Genomic DNA, 20481 nt, shown 5'->3' on the forward strand with positions numbered 1-20481 from the left:
ATGACTCGTCTGCCAGCTTAGGTGCATGCAGTGTATTAGTAGGTTTAGATTTGTGTGATACTCTTTCTGTTTTCACATGATGGACTGAAATCTGTGAGATGTTTAAAGGGCCATTGTTACAGGTTGGGATATTATTTTAGGCCTTAAACTTGACGTAATCTGCTCAACATATTTACCCTGGTCTGTCTGGTGTGTGCCTTAATCTTCACAATGCTGTTTGGTCACAGTTGGACTCAACAAGGACCTTCGATGTGTTGGCAGAAAAGATGTGTTTATACAGAGATTGACACTCATTTGTTCTCCACTAATTAACTGACTTCTGAAGGGCATAAATGATCAGGCTTAAGGGGCCTGAACATAAATCCATGCAACACTTTTCATATTTTTCAAGTAAAAAATTCTGAAAACCGGGCATCATCTTGGTTTTATGTTCCTCAACTCAGTGGTAGTTTGTGATGGTTTGTCAATTAAAGTCCCAAGATTTATTTATTTTTATTATATTTTAACGTTTGAGGTTGTTACGCAAAGCCAAAAAGTCCAAGAGATGTGCATACTTTTGGAACCAGCATTTATATTAAACAATAAGTAAAGGAAAAACACAGCATATTTTGTTTTTACACCCGAAGTAGAGTCCCTGCCAGGTGTGTGATCACCCCTTAGCGCCACAGAGAGGCACCCGTGCTCCGTCCTGTGGGACTACGTGCAATCGTTTTGGAGAAAGGGGGGGGGGAGGTGAGGGGAGAGTCGAGCCCCCACGTACGTAAAAGCATTAACAAATGACATTTGTTAAACAGAGCATTTAAATGAAAGCGCATTCAGAGAAACCAGAGCACTATTGGTGAGTGATTGCGCGTTCGGCGGCGCGCAGACCCCCGGCAGCAAAAGCGGCTCCTCTCTCCGTGCAGGTCACTTCTCATGCAGAGCGCGTCTGGGAAGAATACCGCCAGGCTCTCTCTGCGTCCTTCACACTTTTTTTTTTTCTCCCTCCCTGTGCATAAGAGCAGCGATGGAAAATTAGAGCCAAAAGAGACGAATGATTATCTTCGGCTCTTTTGTTTTTCTGGACAATCCCTCCGGGTCTGCTGAGGATCGAATATCTGATGGAAACTCAGCACTTCCGCCTGCTATCTGGCTGTGAGGAGGCATCAGGAAACTGAAGACAGGAGACAACGTGTTCTGAATACAAAAGAGGGCAACTATTGACACCTTCAAGAGACCATCCGCCGTGCGCCTGGACAAAGGGGAAAGGACGTCTACAAAGGATTCAGTTTATTATCGGTTCATCACTTTGTTTGTCCTCTGCCAATACCATCTGTGGGCGCCTAATAAGCCAAACATTCTCATCTTATCAGAGGTAAAACTGCCTTCCCTTTTGTCTTTTTCGCATCTTCCTAAAGCGCTCGAAAAACTAATACAAAACGAACAACGCAAGACTCATCTGCAACCCTGCCATGCTGTAAAGTGTTTTTTTTTTTAAACCTGATTAAAAAGAAAACGCAGCACCGACATGGCTTCGCTGTATCAGAGATTCACCGGGAAGATCAATACGACCAATTCGTTTCCGCACCCACCTGAGGCCAGCCACCTTCTTGGAGGACAGGTCGCAGACGAGGAGAACGGAACCAATCCATCTCACCAGGGAGCCGAGGGCCGAGCTCACGTCCAGTACAGGAAAAAGTGCTTACGGGAAGATGAGGATGTAAGACACTTGTTGTTTATTTGCACCATACTGACAGATTGTAATGATCCCAAAAGGTGCTTTTTTAGGTGTTTTCCCTTTAGAAAGTCAGTGAAACTTAAACATGTTTTTGCAGATAAGTCTAAAGGTCCTTGCCTTGTGGTTGGTTTGAGCGGTGACTTTGTGTGTCTCTCAGTTAAACATGGATCATTTCTCATCCAAGTTACTTCACTCTATTTGTTGCAGTTCTTAACATGTGCACATAAGTGTGCATTTTCTGGGGGTTTGTGATTATTTGGAGTTCTTTGTGGTGCTGCCCGTGGTCCTGAAGCTGCACAGTACTTCAAAGTGGCAGAAATCTCTTCTCTTTTTTTTTTGTTACATCACTCCGTGATTTGTTTAGAAAATATGGGGCATCTGGATTATTTTTAACACTAATCCACCGGGCTCAGGCAAAATACATTTGATATTCTGGCGTGTGCTTTCTGAGATAACTTGCACTTCTGAGAAGGAAGTGCACCAACATAAAAGGGCCTTGTGCCCTTCTGCAGAGCAGTGTGTGGATTTGGTATGTATTTATTTTAATAATAACTAAAGTGATCTTATGAAGACCTTTCAAACAGAGTATGGATCAATTAAAACAAATGACAAGGCTGAACATATTCAACTAAATAATAAAAAAAACTCCAATCCAGATCTGTAATCCATTCTACAGATTACATAGACTAACGAAAGAACATAACAATCAAAATAAAGGTAAAAAACAATACTAAAGAAACAATTTAAACAATCATTGCACCATTAAAAGTACATACATTTGAAAAAAGCTATTTAAACAGAGTGAAAAAATGACAGCAATAAATGCAAATTGTTTAAAATATACAAGACACATTAAACAATGAATCAAAAAGTTTTGCCTAAAAACATCAAGTTACCTTTGATGTACATTTCTAATATCAATTAGAAATGTTGTACATGTATAATTTGAATATTACTTTGGATGTAGATGCAATTAGCCACAAAATTAAAGCAGTTTAAGATCTTTACATAGTAAAAGTGAAATTATCAGCTGGGTTCATGAGATGCCTGCAATAACCCTTTGAACTTTTACATAGTTTTCTTTACAAAACAATATCTAAAGATCAGTCAGACAGGCTGAAAAAGGACTGGTGGAACATGCAGCTAATAGTTGTCTTTGTCTGAGTTGTAGTTTTCTAATTTATCTGACATGTCGGGTGTGTTCCTTGCTCTTCGTGATGCTGTTTGCTAACTAATCTGCCTGAGAAACATCTGAGGCCTTCAGAGAACAGTTGTGTTTTCACTGAGATTAAATGTCACACAGCTACACTCTACTTACTAATTAGGTGAAGTCTGAAGGCAACTAGTTACTCTAGGTTTTCCTTTGGGTTGGCTGTTTGTATCGGGGGTATGAATACATTTAGAAAGATCTGTATAAGGCTTGTTTTTATCTTAGACTGTTTCTACTAAGCACAGTTTAAAAGCATTCTTTTAATTAAATTTTTTGATCAATCAAAATTGTTCTTATCCAAATACCTTTTTTGTAACTTTCTTTCTGGTCGATGGAGCATAGAGCAGAGGTATTTACTAATTAACCATCCCTGGTGTCAACCAACAAACCAAAACTGCAGACAGTTTTTGGTTTGCTCTGCTTGTTTGCAGAGAAAAAAAAAGTTTCCTGCCTTGAACAAATATGTATCTTTGATGCTCCTTTGATTTATTCATCCCTGTTAGTCTAGTGAGTAGGCTGGCAACAGACTGAGTACTCACACTCTGCAGCCGTCAGTATCAATAACAAAAGGAACGGCTTAGCTCGACACAGAGCAGGCAAAAAAAAAGAAAAAGAAGGAAGATCCTTTCTCCACTCCTTCAATGCTGGCTCATTAAAACTATTTTTTTTTCCCTTTAACAACCTTAAGATTGGATTTTTACAGCTGTTATTGCCCCGCTGGACTTCCAAGATATTCCCTAAGTTTAGGCTGTTAACCTTGAGGTGACATTCACTGCTGAGGTTCCCTGGAGTTGTGGTGGAGCATGAAATTGCCTTGTGCCTTCGGAGATGGGGAGTCCATTTCATGGAGCTCCATTTTTCCAAAACAGGTCTTGGTTAAAGATTTAAGACACTGCTGGTGTTGTCATTCATACTGTGGACGGAAAAGCAGAAACAATAACTAAAATAGTTGTCAGGATTCACTTTTCTTTGATCTGAATTTAGCAGCATTTGAAGTTAAGGACACATATAAAATAACTTACTTTTTTGCAAGCAATTGTGATATTTTATTAATGTGTTTTTTGTTGTTGTTTTTCTGGGCTTCTGAGAGACTTTTTGTGTTTGTTGTGAAATTGATCAATTGTTTTGATTGTATGCATCCATGAGGGTTTGGTGTTAAATCCAGAGTCACAGATAGGTTAGACTTTACAAACAGTTTATTTTCCTCCTCGCTTCCTTTTCTGCAAACACAACCTAATTAACTGCCAAGCCTAAAGGTTAAACATTGAGATATTTTTGCCCACAGATCAAAGCCTGAGGGGCTCTGACAGGATCCTGCCTACATTAACCTTTTCTGTATGGTAGGATTAACATTGGAAAATGTAAACATTTCTGTTTCTTCACAATTGGGGCTGATATTTGAAACCTTTATGATCGACGTCAGTTTCTGCGATGTTTAAAACCTATTTGTACCTTCAGAGATGACTCGTGCTTCACTTTTATGTCACATTTAGATGTTGTAGATCATCAGTTTAAGATAAACTGATTAAATACAAACAACTGGTTTCAAATTATGATTTAAACTAAATGGCTTAGTCAAAGTACGGGCTTAAATCCAATGAACATACTTTTGGATGATCTGAGATAGACCTTTTATGCTTGAAAACCCCCTTAGTAGCTGAAATAAAAAATAAAATATAATCTTCCACAGTGATATAAACACAGTTATCAATTCCTCCTGATAGCGTTTACTTTTCCGCATAGTGCTAGATTAGCTAGCTTTCCCCCCTAATAAATGGAATATTTTTTTTGATCTTGGTCTTGGTCTTGGTCTTGGTCATGGTCTTGAGCCGGAAAAGGATAGAGTGCCTTCTCCGGGTCAGGGGGGTCGTCCTGCCTCAAGTGGAGGAGTTTAAGTATCTGGGGATCTTGTTCACGAATGAGGGAAAAAGGGAGCGGGAGATCGACAGGTGGATTGGGGCAGCCTCTGCCGTGAAACGGACGCTGTACCGGTCCGTCGTGGTGAAGAGAGAGCTAAGTCAAAAAGCGAAGCTCTCGATTTACCGGTCGATCTACCTTCCCACCCTCATCTATGGTCATGAGCTTTGGGTCATGACTGAAAGAACGAGGTCCCGGATACAAGCGGCCGAAATGGGTTTCCTCCGCAGGGTGGCTGGGCTCTCAGTCATCCGGGAGGGACTCAGAGTAGAGCCGCTGCTCCTCCACGTCGAGAGGAGCCATTTGAGGTGGCTCGGGCATCTGGTAAGGATGGTTCCTGGACATCTCTCTGGTGAGGTGTTCTGGGCACGTCCCACTGGGAGGAGGCCTTGGGGAAGACCCAGGACATGCTGGAGGGACTATGTCTCTCGGCTGGCCTGGGAACGCCTTGGGGTTCCCCCAGAGGAGCTGGAACAAGTGGCTGGGGAAAGGGAAGTCTGGGCCTCCCTTCTGAAGCTGCTGTCCCCGCGAACCCGATCCCGGATAAGCGGAAGAAAATGGATGGATGGATGGATGGATGGATGGATGGATGGATGGATGGATGGATGGATGGATGGATGGATGGATGGATGGATGGATGGATGGATGGATGGATGGATGGATGGATGGATGGATGGATGGACTTTTTTTGAAAACTGCTCTTTGTTTAGTTCGATTGATTTTGTCTGATATTGAAATAGTTTGAAGGAAGATTAAAATGCAAAAGGAGAAGAAATGTGTAGCGTTCCAAATACTTTTTTCCCCACACCGTATAAAAACAATTACGCATCTAATTTTTCTTTCTCACCTGTTTAATCACCATTCTTTAATTAAGTCCCACTGAGAGAATAATTTGGATCAATTTAAGACAGAAATAAACAGTAATCAGATAAAAAAAAAGGAAGAAAAGTGAGCAAGCGATATATATTTTTCCTGCCGGTTTGTTAACTGAATAGAAACAAATAGGCTCCTAAATCATATATCCCTCTTTTGATCGTGTGCTAAAAGTCTCTGACAGCTTGTGTGGACATTCCTGAATGATAATTATAACAATGCTTTTTTCAGCCCCAATTTTCTCCTTTGTTTGTATTTTGTACATAAAGCAGTCTTTTTTCTCCAACAGACCTCTCGCTGCTTGTGACTTAATAATGACAGCTGTGTATCCATGTGTAACTATTAGCAGTCATTAGTGAAAGCTCATTTCCCTCAGGGCCACCTTATTGTCAGGGTGGCACGCTGCAAATAAATGACTTGTTTTCTGCCCCACGGCTGTTGTCTTAAACAACAAAATTATTCCAGAGAAGCACTTTAATTTCCTCTTTTTACCTTGCCTGTTATGGTTGCTGCAGTGAGATACCTGTTTGATGTGTCCATGTTATACAGAAATCATGGGGGTGGGATTCAGTTTGAGGGGTGATCCTTAGTGCTACTGCACCTCCATATACTCAGCTGTTTAAAAAGCAGACATATGCATAACAGCAAGCACTGAATAAGTGTGCATGCTTCATTAAAAAACAAATAGTAGAGAACTTAGAGCCACGATACAGTTAAAGGGGGCTAATTAGTGCGAACCATTTATGATCTCTTTCTGCAGATGTGTGTTGAAAAACCATTGGAAAGACACTGCCTTATGTTTAAGCAGCATAGAATGTGGTTGAATCATTGTTAGCCTTGTTCAGACAAGGTGTATATAAGGGTTAAAAGTCACATTTTCAACACAGTTTTCTGGTCTAAATTAAGATAAAGACAGATTGACTTGTAATAGGAATAAAAATATGCTAATGGACCACCACCTGACCACATGGTGCCAGACCTCAGTGTCACATCCAGCAGGTCGGAGGCCCATGCTATGACAAGGCTCAACTACCAGATGCTCAGCGTTGCCCGTCTCTGTAATCTGTGAAAGGTCGTCCGATTTCTTCCCGGATATGAGTGGCTGAAAAGAGCTTTATCCAAAGAGTCGCTGGACTCATTCATAGGGTGAGAAGCGGGAGCTGGGAGTGGAGGCATTGGTTCTCTGTCGAAAGATATCAGGTGAGGTGAATCAGGGATCTAATCAGGATGCCTCCTGTTCTCCTCTCTTTAGAGGCATATACCACCGGGAGGACCACCGAGGGCAGGTCCAGAACTCACTGAAGGGTTTTATATCCAATCTATCCAAGGATTTCACTGCTCTCGCAATGAGCTAGACAGGGTTGGTGAAGAGAGGGATGCCTGATATCACCCCCGTGATCCAGTCTCAGGTGGATAGACGGATGGATGGATAGACAGACAGTTTACAAATTTGGAAACAGAAACTCATGTTTTGTTTTAGATCTCTGTACTCCCAATGTGTTTTTAAAATGTTATCAGTAGTAATGCATTTCTTACTCTTTGGAAGCGTCTGTCATTTTCTAATCAATGCCAGTAAGTTGCATGTTTAGATTGTCGAAAGAAAATAACATAATAATTGTTAAACAAGGTACTGCGAGTTGGAAATTATGAGTAAAAGAAGCAAGCCACAACTGTAAAGACTGTTAGACTTAAAAGTGAAATTTAATCACATTGCATGAGATCGCCCAGGGCTAACACACACACGCACTCTATCTCCGTCGCACACTCTGCCTATCCTCATACGCCTTCTGCTCAGAGATATTCCAGATTTGAGCGAGAGACTTTGGCCCAGTTCCAGAGTCTCGGCTCAGGTCTGTGCTTCCTTTGAGATGTGCAGCTGAGATAAGCCAGGCAGACGGAGCTCAACAAGAGCAGCCAGATAAAAGTAAAGAAGGCAGCAAAAGCATTCGGCTGTCCTTATCATCTCTGCGTTGAGGTTAAAAGTTTTCTTCAGGTGATGACTGCTCACTGAGGGCTGCACTAATCCAGAATGATCATCCGTCTGGAGACGCCAAAGCTCTCTCAACAGTGCAGCGAAGGATGGTTGTGCATTTTAACTGTGAGATGGAGGCAAAACTGGGGGTGACGGTGGCTTATGTCGTGCATGATCGAATGAATACAGTTTTAACTGAAAGTTATTCTCGAAAGTAATATTCATTCTATATATGTAGTGTTGCTATGCTACAAAATACTAACTATCATAAACAAGTCAGCCTCATAATCTTTCAGAAAGCTGAATTTTATTTGTCATCCAGCAATCGCTTTAGCAAATTAAAGAAGCAAATCACTGTGTATTTCTGGATATTTATATTTATTTATTATATTTATTTAGGATGAACAGTTATTTACACTATAATTAAAATTTCACTGATGTGAGAAAGTTATTCAAAAGCCCATAATTAAGAACGTATTCATTATTAATCAAAGAGCTATTCATAAGCAATTTCAGTAAAGGTTTGGTTTAGATTTTTTGAAGTTAGGTTCTGTGAAGTTGTTATTTATTAATAATGTTAGTGGATATTGTCAATAATTTAGTAAGAGACAGTTCTGTTTTTTTTTTTTTCATCTGAACAGCGTCTTTGTGAATTTACACTGATTGATCCTGCAAGGTACATAGTAATTAAGTTCAGTAAAATACAGGTTCAAAACTCATAGTTTCACAAATTATTTATTATATAAAGCAGCAGCTTGATTTCAATAAAATATTTTATGCTAATAGTGTTGCTGAAAATTGTGGAATTGATTGTGAATAATGCTCAGTTTCAAGGCACTTTTCTTTTTTCACTATGACACTGCGTCCCCAGCATTCTCCATGAGCTCCAGCATCAGAAACCAAAGAAATTCTCCTGCTTTGATTATTAAGGGCAGTTAAAGTCCATTTAAATGATCAGATACATTTTAACCATGCAGATGATGAATGCGTGACACTTGTGGTGTCATATCCTGCTTTGCAGTCGTGATGATGCAAAAAAGAATTTGCCATCACAATTTTGATTTAACTAATTGTGCTTCTTTAATTTAAAAGTACTTACATGTAGGTATAGATTATTTCAAAGCTTTATTTCTAAATCAGCAATATAACATAATTCACAAAAGAAAACTTTGACACATATTTAGAAAAGACTCTTTTGAGCACATATGAATTCATGTTGTGGAAATTTGGAGATGCTACTTGGGAGGGATTAGAGATTGCTCTGGCTAACTCTTAAAAAGTTCACAAGGACATTTTTGGGCGATCTGGAGGACAGCAGTCGTTGTATGCGACAGGTCAAATCTGTGTGTTCCTGTGCGCTAAACTATGAAGCTCATCAGTGTTTATTTTGGTGTTGCTTCGGGCTGCTGTCAAACTGGCAGGATTATATAATAAACTATATTTTAAATCTCCACAGTCCTTCCTGGCTTAATGATCTACTCACAATAAAATCTGAAACGTATTTATTCTACAGCTAATTTAAAAATGGTGCTGGATTATTTAATAAGTCAATGCAAAGAAGAAAAAATAGAGTTATGACACTTGTTAGAGCTGTTGCCTCGCACGTTCTAGGTTTTTATTTTGCCCGTAACATTTCTGCACGGATCTACACCTTGTCCCATGTGTGGGGGTTTTGCCTTGTACTCTGACTTCCTCCTATAGTCCAAAAACATTCATGCATAGACATTTCTTCTAGTCTAGTCTATAACTCACGATGTAAGAATATTGGGAGTATTTTGTGAATAAGAACACTAGAACTTGTGATTTTTCTGATTGATATCCATCAGATAAGATCTCTAAGCTAAGCAGATGAAAAAGATTTCTCACGTTTTCTAATGATCTTGTGAGTGAGTCCGCCATCAGACAAACACTGAGGAACAGTGCTGTGAGTGACAGATTTGGAAGGGCAAAGCCACCGCTGTCTAAAAATAAGTGTGCTGCTCAAGTGAAGTTTGATGAAAGCACAACAAGCCAGAGGGATGGTTTTTTTTTAAAAAAAGTTCCTGCTGTCAACAAAAACAAAACATTTTAAATTGGACAGCTTATCATAAAAGAAGAAAAAAAAACACACAGAAACCTAAACATAGCCGTAAAACAAGATGACTATAGTTTTCAGGATTACAAAGTCTGATCGAATAAATAATTTAGACGTAGATTTACCCCTACCTACAAAAGTAAAACATGTTGGTTTGCAAAAGTATTCACACCCTTGGAAACATTTAAAATTTGCTGTTATACATCTGCAAAGCGTATTTTACGACTGTCGACACAAGGTGGCACATCTTAGTGAAATGGCAGGAAAAGGCAGGATGTTTTTAGATTTGAATTATAGAAAGACAATTTTTTTTTTTTGTATGCTCAACTTAATTTTCTTGAACAAAAGTGTACTGAGCTTTTAAACACCAAACTAAGAGCCGAGACACAAAGGCAGAGTATTGTGCTTCGGAAACAGTGGCAAGTACAAATCCAAGTCTAAAATCAAAACATTAGAGTTTACTGAACATTTCAGCCAGTATTTGGTAAAGGCCACTGAAGGCAGACATGCTGTCACCCAGTGCAGCTGCTCCCCGCAGGACAACAAAGCATCCGCAGCAGGACTTCCTGCTCAATGTTGCCATGGTTGCAAAGGTGGGGAGGGCGAGGCTGTGAGCCCTGTGGACTCGCAAACACACACTCAGTATGTCTTTCTGTCTTCACAGGGCATTGACTTCTAATCATTCTTTATTCATTTCTGTAGCCTAATCCTGAGCCTTACCCTTAACCTAACCATCACCAGTGCATGCCTCCCCCTAAACTCATTTCACGCCTTAGTCCTAAACCTGATTCCTAGCCCTAAAACAGCACTTCTCCTCGTTGATCCCCAAACTGTACAGTCGGTCCCCACAGCGTAGTATGTGTTAGGAAAATGGTCCTTACAATGTGTCAAATACCAGACCATTCATACACACGCTGCAGTTTGCTGGTGGCTCAGAATGCCATCTGGAGATGACACAGCTTTCCCCTGCTCGTGTCACGGCAAATGCCATCCCCAGAGATGATCACATGTGGGTTTTTTTTTGTTGTTGTAATAAATCCATGAATAAGTATTTGGTGATGTATGCCCTCTCTTCTTTTCATGTGTTTTAGACCCCGCTGACAGACTTATTCACTATCGATCTTTGCTTTTCGGTTCCAGAAAGCATCTCAACAGGTTGTCCATCCCCCTGCCCAGCACCTCTGTGCTCTGGTGACACGCCATCGATCATCCCTCTCTCTCCCTGCCCCCCTCCGGCCCCCTCAGCAGACCTGTCAACAGCATCTCAGCAGGCCGTCTGTCTCTCCGTTTAATGTCTCTCTACCTCTTTATGATTTACTGTAAGATTACGCAGGCAGACAGGTACTGTCATTCAGTGTTTCAATGCAGTAAAAGTCTCCTTATCCACTAATGATGGTGAGCTTTAGTCTCCTGTGGTACATTTCATGCTCTTAAAATCAGGTGAAATAACATTACGAGGTGTCATTAAGCTGCCGTGTGCGAGTTTTTAGATCAATTTCATTCACATTACACTCCGAATGCCTGTTATTATGTTTCACTTATGCTTCGACTAGTTTGAGCTGGTTGAAATAGAAAAAAAAAAATAAAATACAGTCTTATTTTGTCCAAAATCATTTGCGTCATCGTAATGAAAGATCTGCCGTTCATTTTTTTTTGTAGTTCACCTCTTAGAGGACCATAAAGATTTCTGCTGCTTTTTAAACACTTTCATTTAGCTAAATATAACCCAGCTTGCTTCTTGTCATCGTCTTCGCCTATTGTGTCCGTATCAGGTTTTTATTTTATAACCTCAGGTTGCATTCATTTTTTTTTAGATAAACCACATAAATTGTAACATCTCGTGCCTTTGGAGTGTTTCAGGAGTTTTGCACATCAGCCATTAGAGTGTGTTTGTTGTATAAATCCTGCCCTTCACAGTAACAGATTTATTCCATGTACATGTTGTCTCCGAGGATGTTTTAGATACAGGAAGCGATTTTTTTCCAGAGCTGCATGCACTGTGTCCACTTTACCACTAGAGACTGTTGTGTTACAGTCAATGGAGGACTGTGCGCCGCTTACAGCACCAGTGGGAATATTCCTCCCTGTTATCTTTATATTACCTCTCTTACTCCAACACATAAAGAGTGTTGCTGTCCCAGATAAGCTTCTGTAAATAAAGTCACGTAATGAAAGGATCCAATATTGAGCCAAAAGCGATAGTGTCACATCTCAAAGGGACTGAAAGAAAAAATACAATCATGAATATTTTTTTTAAATCACATCAAACATGCTTTGACCTGAGGATACAGAAAACAATCTTTTTTTTTTGCCCAAGTCACCAATACTGTTCTCACTTCTGACATGTAATTCAAGCAGGTGAGAGGCCAAGCCACCATATCGGTTGCAATGAGCGTGACAAGAAACCAGAAAGCAAGAGGTGCCGCAGCCCGTCATGCTTACTAATCTTTGTTTTTCGAATAAAACAGGAAGAATATTTGTTTGAATAACAGAGAGAGAGAGAGAGAGAGAAGTCAATTTTTGTCAGCAACATTTCTGTTGGCTGGAATTACAGCAGCGGCTGTAGCTGCAGCATCTCTTGAGTCCTTTCATACTTTTTTCCCCCCCCCCTTCTGGGCTGAGACCAGGCAGCAGTAATGTGTTGTGTCACAGAGGCAGATTCGCTTATTGGCCCTGGCATAATATCCCCCCCACCACCCCCCAAAGAGACACACGGATGCACACGAGCATATGACTGAACTGAGATGTAGACACATTCATAGGCTACCAACAGCATGAAAGATGGTCCGAGATGTCTTTTTGCAGGCTTTCTTGGTTCAATCTTTGCAAGACTTTAAAACCTGGCAGAAACTTGAATTTAAGTGTTTTAGAAAATCTTTGTAGTTCTTGAGAAAAAGAAGGATAATAACACTCAAATCAACTCCAATAATAAAATTGTGTGCTGATTAGAAGACTGTTGCTCTAATCTAGTGAGAACGCAAAACGGGAGTTTGGTTAATCCTAGTTCATCACAAGGGTTTTAACTGATACTTAAGTAGAAGCAGTTTTTGTCCACAGATTGAGACAGGATTGAAACTGCAGTTGGTTTTTGTGTTGTTAAATAAAAGAGGAAATATGTTAAAAGACATCAGTTGTGAGATCTGTTTGTCTAATTATCTATTTGAACCCAAAGCATTCCTGAATCTGTAATATGAACTCAGCACCCTGCAGTTTCACTATTTTCCACTTTTTGGATCCCGTGTAACAAGTTTAATTTTGGTATTGTGTTTTCAAGTCTGCTTGTTGGTTTAAATGATGGCACAGAGGGCCGTCTTCTGCCTCGAGGCTCTTGTTTTAGTCTTGTGATGAATAACACATGAGATAGGTTTTCACGCTGCGTCCTTGTTGGACCCGTGCGTGTGTCCTACTCTTCAGAGGAGTGACAGGAACATGACCGTTTGTCCCTCTTGCCATGAAGGTGGGTTTCTGGCTGTGGTATTCTACTTTATCTCCAAGCTGTTCTCTGTATCTACTTCAGCAGTAGCGCGTTGCATGTATCTGCTTTTACCTGTGGGGCTTTCCATTTGAGGACAGGCACATGTCAGCTTGAACTACTTTCTTTGTAGACTCAGTTTGTATTTCATCACTTTTGCAGCAGGAAAATAATCATCTCCAGTCGATATTTCTCTCATGGATTCCTCTGAATCCAGGCTCAGGAGTCTGAACGAGGCGCAGAGCTCATTCAGGGGTGGGTCACCTCACTCCGAGCTGGCAGCCGAAGTGTTCAGCGTATGGCTCGTGTGGAGCTGAGCAGAAATGTGGGAAATAATGACTGCTTGGTGGGGAGCACTGTTGAGTGATTCAGTATTCTGAGAGCTGACAGGATGTCAAATGGTATATCCACCTAAAACAGGAGCGGCGAACTGCCTGGATTGATGTTTTTCTGCACACCAGGTTTGCTTTTGCATTGTTGGGATGTATTTTCTAAATTTGCCCACTTGTTTATGAATGTATTTTCCAGCTGTGGCATTGTCATTTGTAAGTTATGCAAAGTCATATAAGCTGTCCAAGGCTTATCAATTCAGTCAAGACCTCTGTATCTTTGCCAGGGGGTCTGGATGGTATGATCTCCACGTAAAGCCTTTATTTTTTTTGCCCGATAGCAACAATATTTTATTAAAAGTTTTTCAGTGATTTTTTTTTTCCTCTTAGGAGAAATGTTCTACCGTCTTTGATTTTTAAATAATTTATAAGCCAAAGAAGCTTAACATGGAGTTGTCACATCACACGGTGTATTTATCATTCCTGCAAAGCCTTGCGGGTGCAGATCATGTGTACAGTTTTGTGACACCTTACGGGGATCAGCTCCTCAGGGACACACAGACTGCCTGCATCAGCACTTTGAAAGCCCTGCATCCATTCCAGCCCCATAAGATGAGCTGCTATCAGGTCAGAGAAAGTTGGTTTTGTGGGGGGAAACACTGCTGGCAAGGGAAAGTTGAGGAGAGACTTTTGACTGTTTGAAATGCTCTATAAATTGGCAGAAGCTCTGTGTGTGTGGTGTGTAATGCTGATCTGTGCTGAAGGCAAGATGCAGCTAATGGCCCAGGTAAGTGGTTCAGTGCTGATTGTTGTGGAGGGCCTGAGCGCTCTGGCAGCTCTCCTCACTCTCCTTTCGGCGTTGTGTTGCAGGGACGCGTACGAGCGGCGGCAGCAGCCACGATACGTCTGATGTTCCCTTAGTGATCCGATCTCCTCTACTGTGACTGCAGAGGTGTCGGGTTTTATGCTCTTTTCTGGGGAGAAGCGGGGCAATGTTGCAGTTAGGAACAGGCCACGGGGACAAAACGCGCACAAACACGCAAACACACTTTGTCTAATTGCTCGGAGTGTGGATGCTGATGCTGGGGTTACGCTCAGTGGTCTCCTGAGGTGTGTCTCTTTTGGTACTTTTTTACCGTATCTTGCTGCTTCCACGTCACACGTCGTTGCCTCTCTGACAAAATGAAAACACACAAGTTGTCACGGGTGGAGAAACTCTGGAAGGTAAGTGCTAATTCCTCTCAGGTACGTGTTTATCATTTGAGCCTCTTTTTAATTATACATCTCTGCAGTTTGGCACTGAGGGACATGTTTAGCTGAAACTTTCAAAAAAATGTTGTAGGAGGACTTGAGAAAGTGGCACGACTGTTTATTTAAATATCTAGCTTTAAAAGAAGTCTGATGATATAATGAGCACTTTGATGACAGCTCCCATTGTAGTCATTGACACTGGTGGGCACCAAATTATAGCCCGCATTTGTTAAACTTGTCAAATGTTAAGTTTAGGTCTTTCTGATTATGTATTGTAGGACAAGTTGGTGTTTTAATTAATTCATTACTGCTGCTTTGCTGTTTACAACTTAGTTGAGAGACACTATTCACCCACCAAACGATTAGGTACACCTCGTTATTACTGGGATGGACTCTTTTGTCTTCAGGACAGTCTTACTTTGTGACATTGATTTGTCAAGGTGTGGGAAGCCTCTCTTAGACATTTTGGTTCATATCGAGGTTATATTTGCTGTCTGCATATGCATGAAACCAATCCCTTATTCCACCACAACCTGAAAGGACTCTGTTGGATTTGGATCTGCTGACTGTGGAGGACATTGGACTGCAGTGAGCTCATTGTGAATGTAATATGGTGCATCATCCTGCTGGAAGTAACCATCAGAAGTTAAATATTCAGTGGCGGTCAGCAACCAACTCAAGCGAGGCATTTAAAGCATGCTCAGCTGATGTTGCCCTCAAGTGTTCCCACACCATTACACTACCTCCACCTGTCTACGCTTTTGACTGACTGAAGGATCCATGTTTTAATGTTCTTTACAACAAATTCCGTCTCTATACCATCTGAATATGGCGACTGAAATCTAGACCCACTGGCCCAGGGAATACTTTTGTAATCTACTGTTTCTACCATGGTAAGCTTGTGGGAATAGTAAGTTTTAGCTGACAATAGTGGCACTTGATGTTGTTTTCAGCTACTGTAGCCTATATTTTTCAAGGTTTGACATGTTCAGAAATTATATTTGTGTACATTGCCTTTAAATAGTGGTTATTTGAGCCACTGTTACCTTTCTTTCACTTTGAACCACTTTGCAATTTTTCCTGGAAGCTACCAAAGTCATTTAAATCCTCTTTGTTATCTAAGGTGTCTTCACCTTAGACACCTAAATGTCTGAAAGCCATTTATGTAATTTATGTTGCAGATATTAGATGGTACACAATCTTCATATGGTTTGTTTTTATTTTTCTAAATATTCCGCTTTACAGAAACATAAAAAGTACAGCTTGTGGTAGGATTTTGTGAAGTTTTGCAGATATTTTGCTCCTGAGTTCTTCCCAACTGTGAACTACAAAAGTAGTTTAATTTTATTTGTTTAAACTCTATCAAAAAAAACCAAACAAAAACAAAACAATCTCTAAGTTAAAAAGAAATAGACTAGTTTCAAACTTGTTTCAAGTTTCACAATCAGCCAAGGTTTCCTTTTGGCACGTTGGCTGATTTCTTTTGATTTTCCCATGATGTCAGACAAGGAAACAAAACAAAGACTCTTATGACAAAAAATATGTATGTAACCAAAATGCCCTAAAACAGCCCTTTTATATTTATACAATGAGAATAAAAAGTGACAGAAAAAAAAGTTCATTTAACAAAAATGCATTCTGTTTTGGATACACAGGAAATTACAAAATTTATAAGAAGCATCTGAGGATTCACATAAGCACAACTATAAAATATGTAATATAGTGTATTAGTATCCTAGGTTGGAATAAACATCTCAAATATATATATTTTTTAAATAGAAGAATATTAAAGAAATTTCTGATTTAAACAAGTCCAGTATTTCTGAGTACTTCTGATTTTGAACTGCCCTTGGTATCTGATTAAAGATACAGTACTCCTGGTGTCAGGTGCTGGTAGACACACTTTGAAGCTCTGCAGGGACGGATATTTTACCAAATCCTGGCAGGATCCCTCAGAGAGCACAGGGTGACAACTGTGGCTGTGTCTGATTTCGATAAACTCAGGCTACTGCTCATGAGCTGATGCTGATTTGGTCAGGCAGCCCCGGTCGGAGATATGCATCTGCTTTGACATGAACTTGAGTTGAGAAAGGAAACACATAAATCCCCACAGAACTGGCAGCGTTCAGGCTGCATCAGTATTACCTGTTACTAATTCCAAGAAGCGCTATCAAGTCCCCCAAATTTACTCAGCTTTTTAAAACATCATTCACATTAAATATTGTCCGCAAGATTGTGATGGACACTTTACCAAACTTGTAAATCTCATGAGATTTATACTAGTTGACAAAGATTCATGCTGTATGAATCTCAAAATAAGTGGCATTATCAAATATTTGCAGAGAAAACTTGCTTTCCATAGGTACATTTTATTATAAATATTGTGCAGTATTGTATATATATTTAAATAACAATATATCTTGAGTGTTGCTTTGAGATCCATCAGCTTTTAGCTGTACATGTATTAAATTCTGTGCTGTAAGTGTTAGATAAATATTTAATGCAATGCAATATTGTGTGCAGGAGTAGCTGATGCAGCAATAGCTGCAACTTTTCCACTGTTCATAGGTGATGCTCATCAGCTCATTTTGAATCTGTTTTCTTTAAAGAAGAGCAACTGTAGGATGATTGTAAGGTTTTTTTTTCTCTCCTGAACCTTTTATTTCATTCTTTTCCACAGCAGGTCTTTAAATTAGGATTCTTCCTGGTTTTTTAAACTAAAATGTTTGGTGGTTTTGAGAAGCTACATGCACAGGCATATTTTCATTATTGGCATAGAGACTTTATATAAGTTGATATTTTTTTATTGTTTGCATTGTATGTCTGCGAATTGTGTGCATGATGTTTAAAAACCTTTTTTCAGATTGATAACTTGACAAAGTAATGCAGTGACTAAATAAAGCATTAAAGTTTCTCCCTCCAGTAACTTTTTTATAAGAACAATCGACATAAACAAATAGAAAGAATCTGCCCCTTAAAAAAGGCCAAAATAAAATAAATCTTTAATGTTTTTAAATGTTTTGGTATTTAAATAAGAATAAGAATAAGACTGTCATGACACTGTCATAAACATGACATAACACCTGTGATGAACATGAATAAGCCTTCATGAATATTTATGACTGTTGTCATAAAACGTCATTCGGTAAATTATGACACTTTTAATACAAAGTTGACATTATTCAAAATGTCTTTGTTATGACAACTTGACATTAACCAAGAAATCATTACTGATATAAATTTGTTATAAAAGTATTACTGATTGCACTTTAAAAATTAGGTATCTTTATGTTATTAAAGGTAAAGTTTAAACAGTAATGATTTCCTGGTTTATGTCAAGTTGTCATAACAAAGACATTTTGAATAATGTCAACTTTGTATTAAAAGTGTCATAATTTACCAAATGACGCTTTATGACAACAGTCATAAATATTCATGAAGGCTTATTCATGTTCATGACAGGTGTTATGACATGTTTATGACAGTGTCATGACAGTCTTATTCACCCCCCTTCAAATAAATTGTTACCAATATTTTCTATCATCAAATAATGCTTAAGAAAAGACAAAGTAACCTCAGTAATCACACAAATCACACTGTTTTTACATCCAAGTCTAGTGTGGCCCAAACAGTAACTAGGTTTGGGGAGCGATTACTTTTTTTTTTAAATATTGGGTTATGTAAGCTTAATAAATTAAATTACATCAGCACTTGAAAGCTGTGTTTTGAGTTCACTTAGATCATCTTTGATAATAAAATAGTTTGATGAGCTGAAAAAAAAACTAAGAAAGCAAAAACAAAAGAAACCTGTGATTAGCTCCGTACAATATAGATATTTTTTATAAAACTTTTTTTCTTTCTCATTTTTCAAAACTTGAATAATATTTTACATATCTTCAAAAGTCTCTTATTGAAAACAGTTGATGTTCTGGTTCATTAGAGGCTTGTTTCATCCAAATTACACAATAAAACTTAAAAATCTTTTAACCTGACAAATTTAACCTTCCCTGCAGGCCCAAACTTTTAATTGACATTAAATGTGCAGCTGGAAGAAAAATGTGTAATGATTTTGTGCGTGTGTGTGTGTGTGTTCCAAGTCAACTGAGTCTCTGTGTTGTCGAGTTTTTTGCCCTTAATTGTCTCCTGCTGTCCCTTGTTATCCTGATTCCTCCTCTGTGTATTTACTCACGTGTGTCTGTGTCATGGCAAAATGAAATTTAGGAGCAACAAAAACATATGTAAATAATAATAATCTATGTGGATTACTAGAACTAATAAAGAGATGGAGAGAATAATTAAACCTAAATTAGATTGGATCTCTTTGCTAGTCAGGATATCTGTGGAGACCACAATAAATGAATGAAGCTCTATTTACGCATAAGCTTCCAGTTGCTATTAAACTATTCTCCAGTGTTTCTCTATTGATAACTCTTTAAAGGAATAAAAGAATACCGCTATATTCATTCAGCTTTTATTTTCCTTCTAGCAAACTGAGTTTCTGCAGTTATGACCTTTGCTATTTAATCTTTTAGCTCCCAGTTTTAAGCTGCTGCTGATTTCTGCTTTATTGCTTTTCACCATTCTGCTTGGTTTCCAACTAAATCCTTAAACAGCTGCAAAAATCTGCCCGCAACTTGAAACTTTCTTTTCCTTCTTCAATCCTACGACCCTCTTGTAAGCTATTGATGCCCACACATAACGTTTATGAGGCTTGCAAGCCCTGTTTACGAGGACTGGATCTGCAAATGATGCTCCCATCATTCTGACTCACTCTGCTTGTCTCTTTTTAATATGCATCTGCTGCCTGTGTGGCATCCTTAATGAACAAATTTATAGATTCCGTGTTGGCAGCATTTTCTCACTTTTCTTTTTAATTATTTCACTTCCGCCATCGAGTGTCTTTAAGTTGTGCCCGGTGTGATCGTTTGCTGTCTTCTGATTGTGTTTTGCTGTCTTCTGATTGTGTTTTCTCTCAGGGAGATCACATGGGTTTGTTAGCTAATAACTGCAAACATCAAAGATACTTTTTAAAGAATGAAGTCAGGACAGACATGGAGATATTTGGTTAAACACACTGAGTTGAAATGAAACACAATGACGACGGTTTTAATTGACTATTTTAAACATACATCACATATTTTGTTTATGTCTGTCAGTTGAAAAGAAAACTTTCCTGACAGAATACACCCTGCTTTTTTTTGTAACCCAATTTATTGCAATTGAAGTGACTATTACAGTCTTAAATTAATGCCCGTTTAAAAACTTCTTTTGTTTTTACATTTTTTGTGACACTGAAACTCAAAACCATGATTTAATTCATTACAGTAAAAGAGCTAGACAAATGATTCTAGCCTTGTGTGAAAATATAATTGCTTTCCTTAATTGCTCATGAATTGAGGTTTTAGAACTGCACTTTTAATTACTTAAATAAAACCTGTCTGACAACATTAAGGATGCTGAAAGAGCTCAAAACACATTACAGCCTTACCTAAAAAGTTTAAAGAACAGATGACAAAGCCACAGACATGCATCAGTCTGGGAATAGTTACTAAGTGATGATACATCAGAAGCGCTGCATGCTGAGCTTGCCTCAGTTTAAATCTGTGTTCGTGACTCAACAGTACCGTAGCACTTTTCAGGTAGAGCAAATAAACATGTTGGTCTCG

At 39.1% G+C, this 20481-nt stretch overlaps 1 protein-coding gene across 1 annotated transcript in view; it reads left to right on the forward strand.

The window, feature by feature from the left end:
- Nucleotides 1-1507: 1507 nt before the first annotated feature.
- The window catches only part of LOC106919801 (A-type potassium channel modulatory protein DPP6-like), an 80740-nt gene continuing 61766 nt past the window's right edge, over nt 1508-20481 (forward strand). Inside the window, exon 1 of the mRNA XM_088014816.1 lies at nt 1508-1699. Within this exon, the coding sequence (XP_087870942.1) occupies nt 1508-1699 (192 nt within the window). The remainder of the gene's footprint in view (nt 1700-20481) is intronic.

This window comes from Poecilia mexicana, unplaced genomic scaffold (genome assembly GCF_051168715.1).
Source record: "Poecilia mexicana isolate PSO_F unplaced genomic scaffold, ASM5116871v1 scaffold_17, whole genome shotgun sequence".
NCBI classification, from domain to species: domain Eukaryota; kingdom Metazoa; phylum Chordata; class Actinopteri; order Cyprinodontiformes; family Poeciliidae; genus Poecilia; species Poecilia mexicana.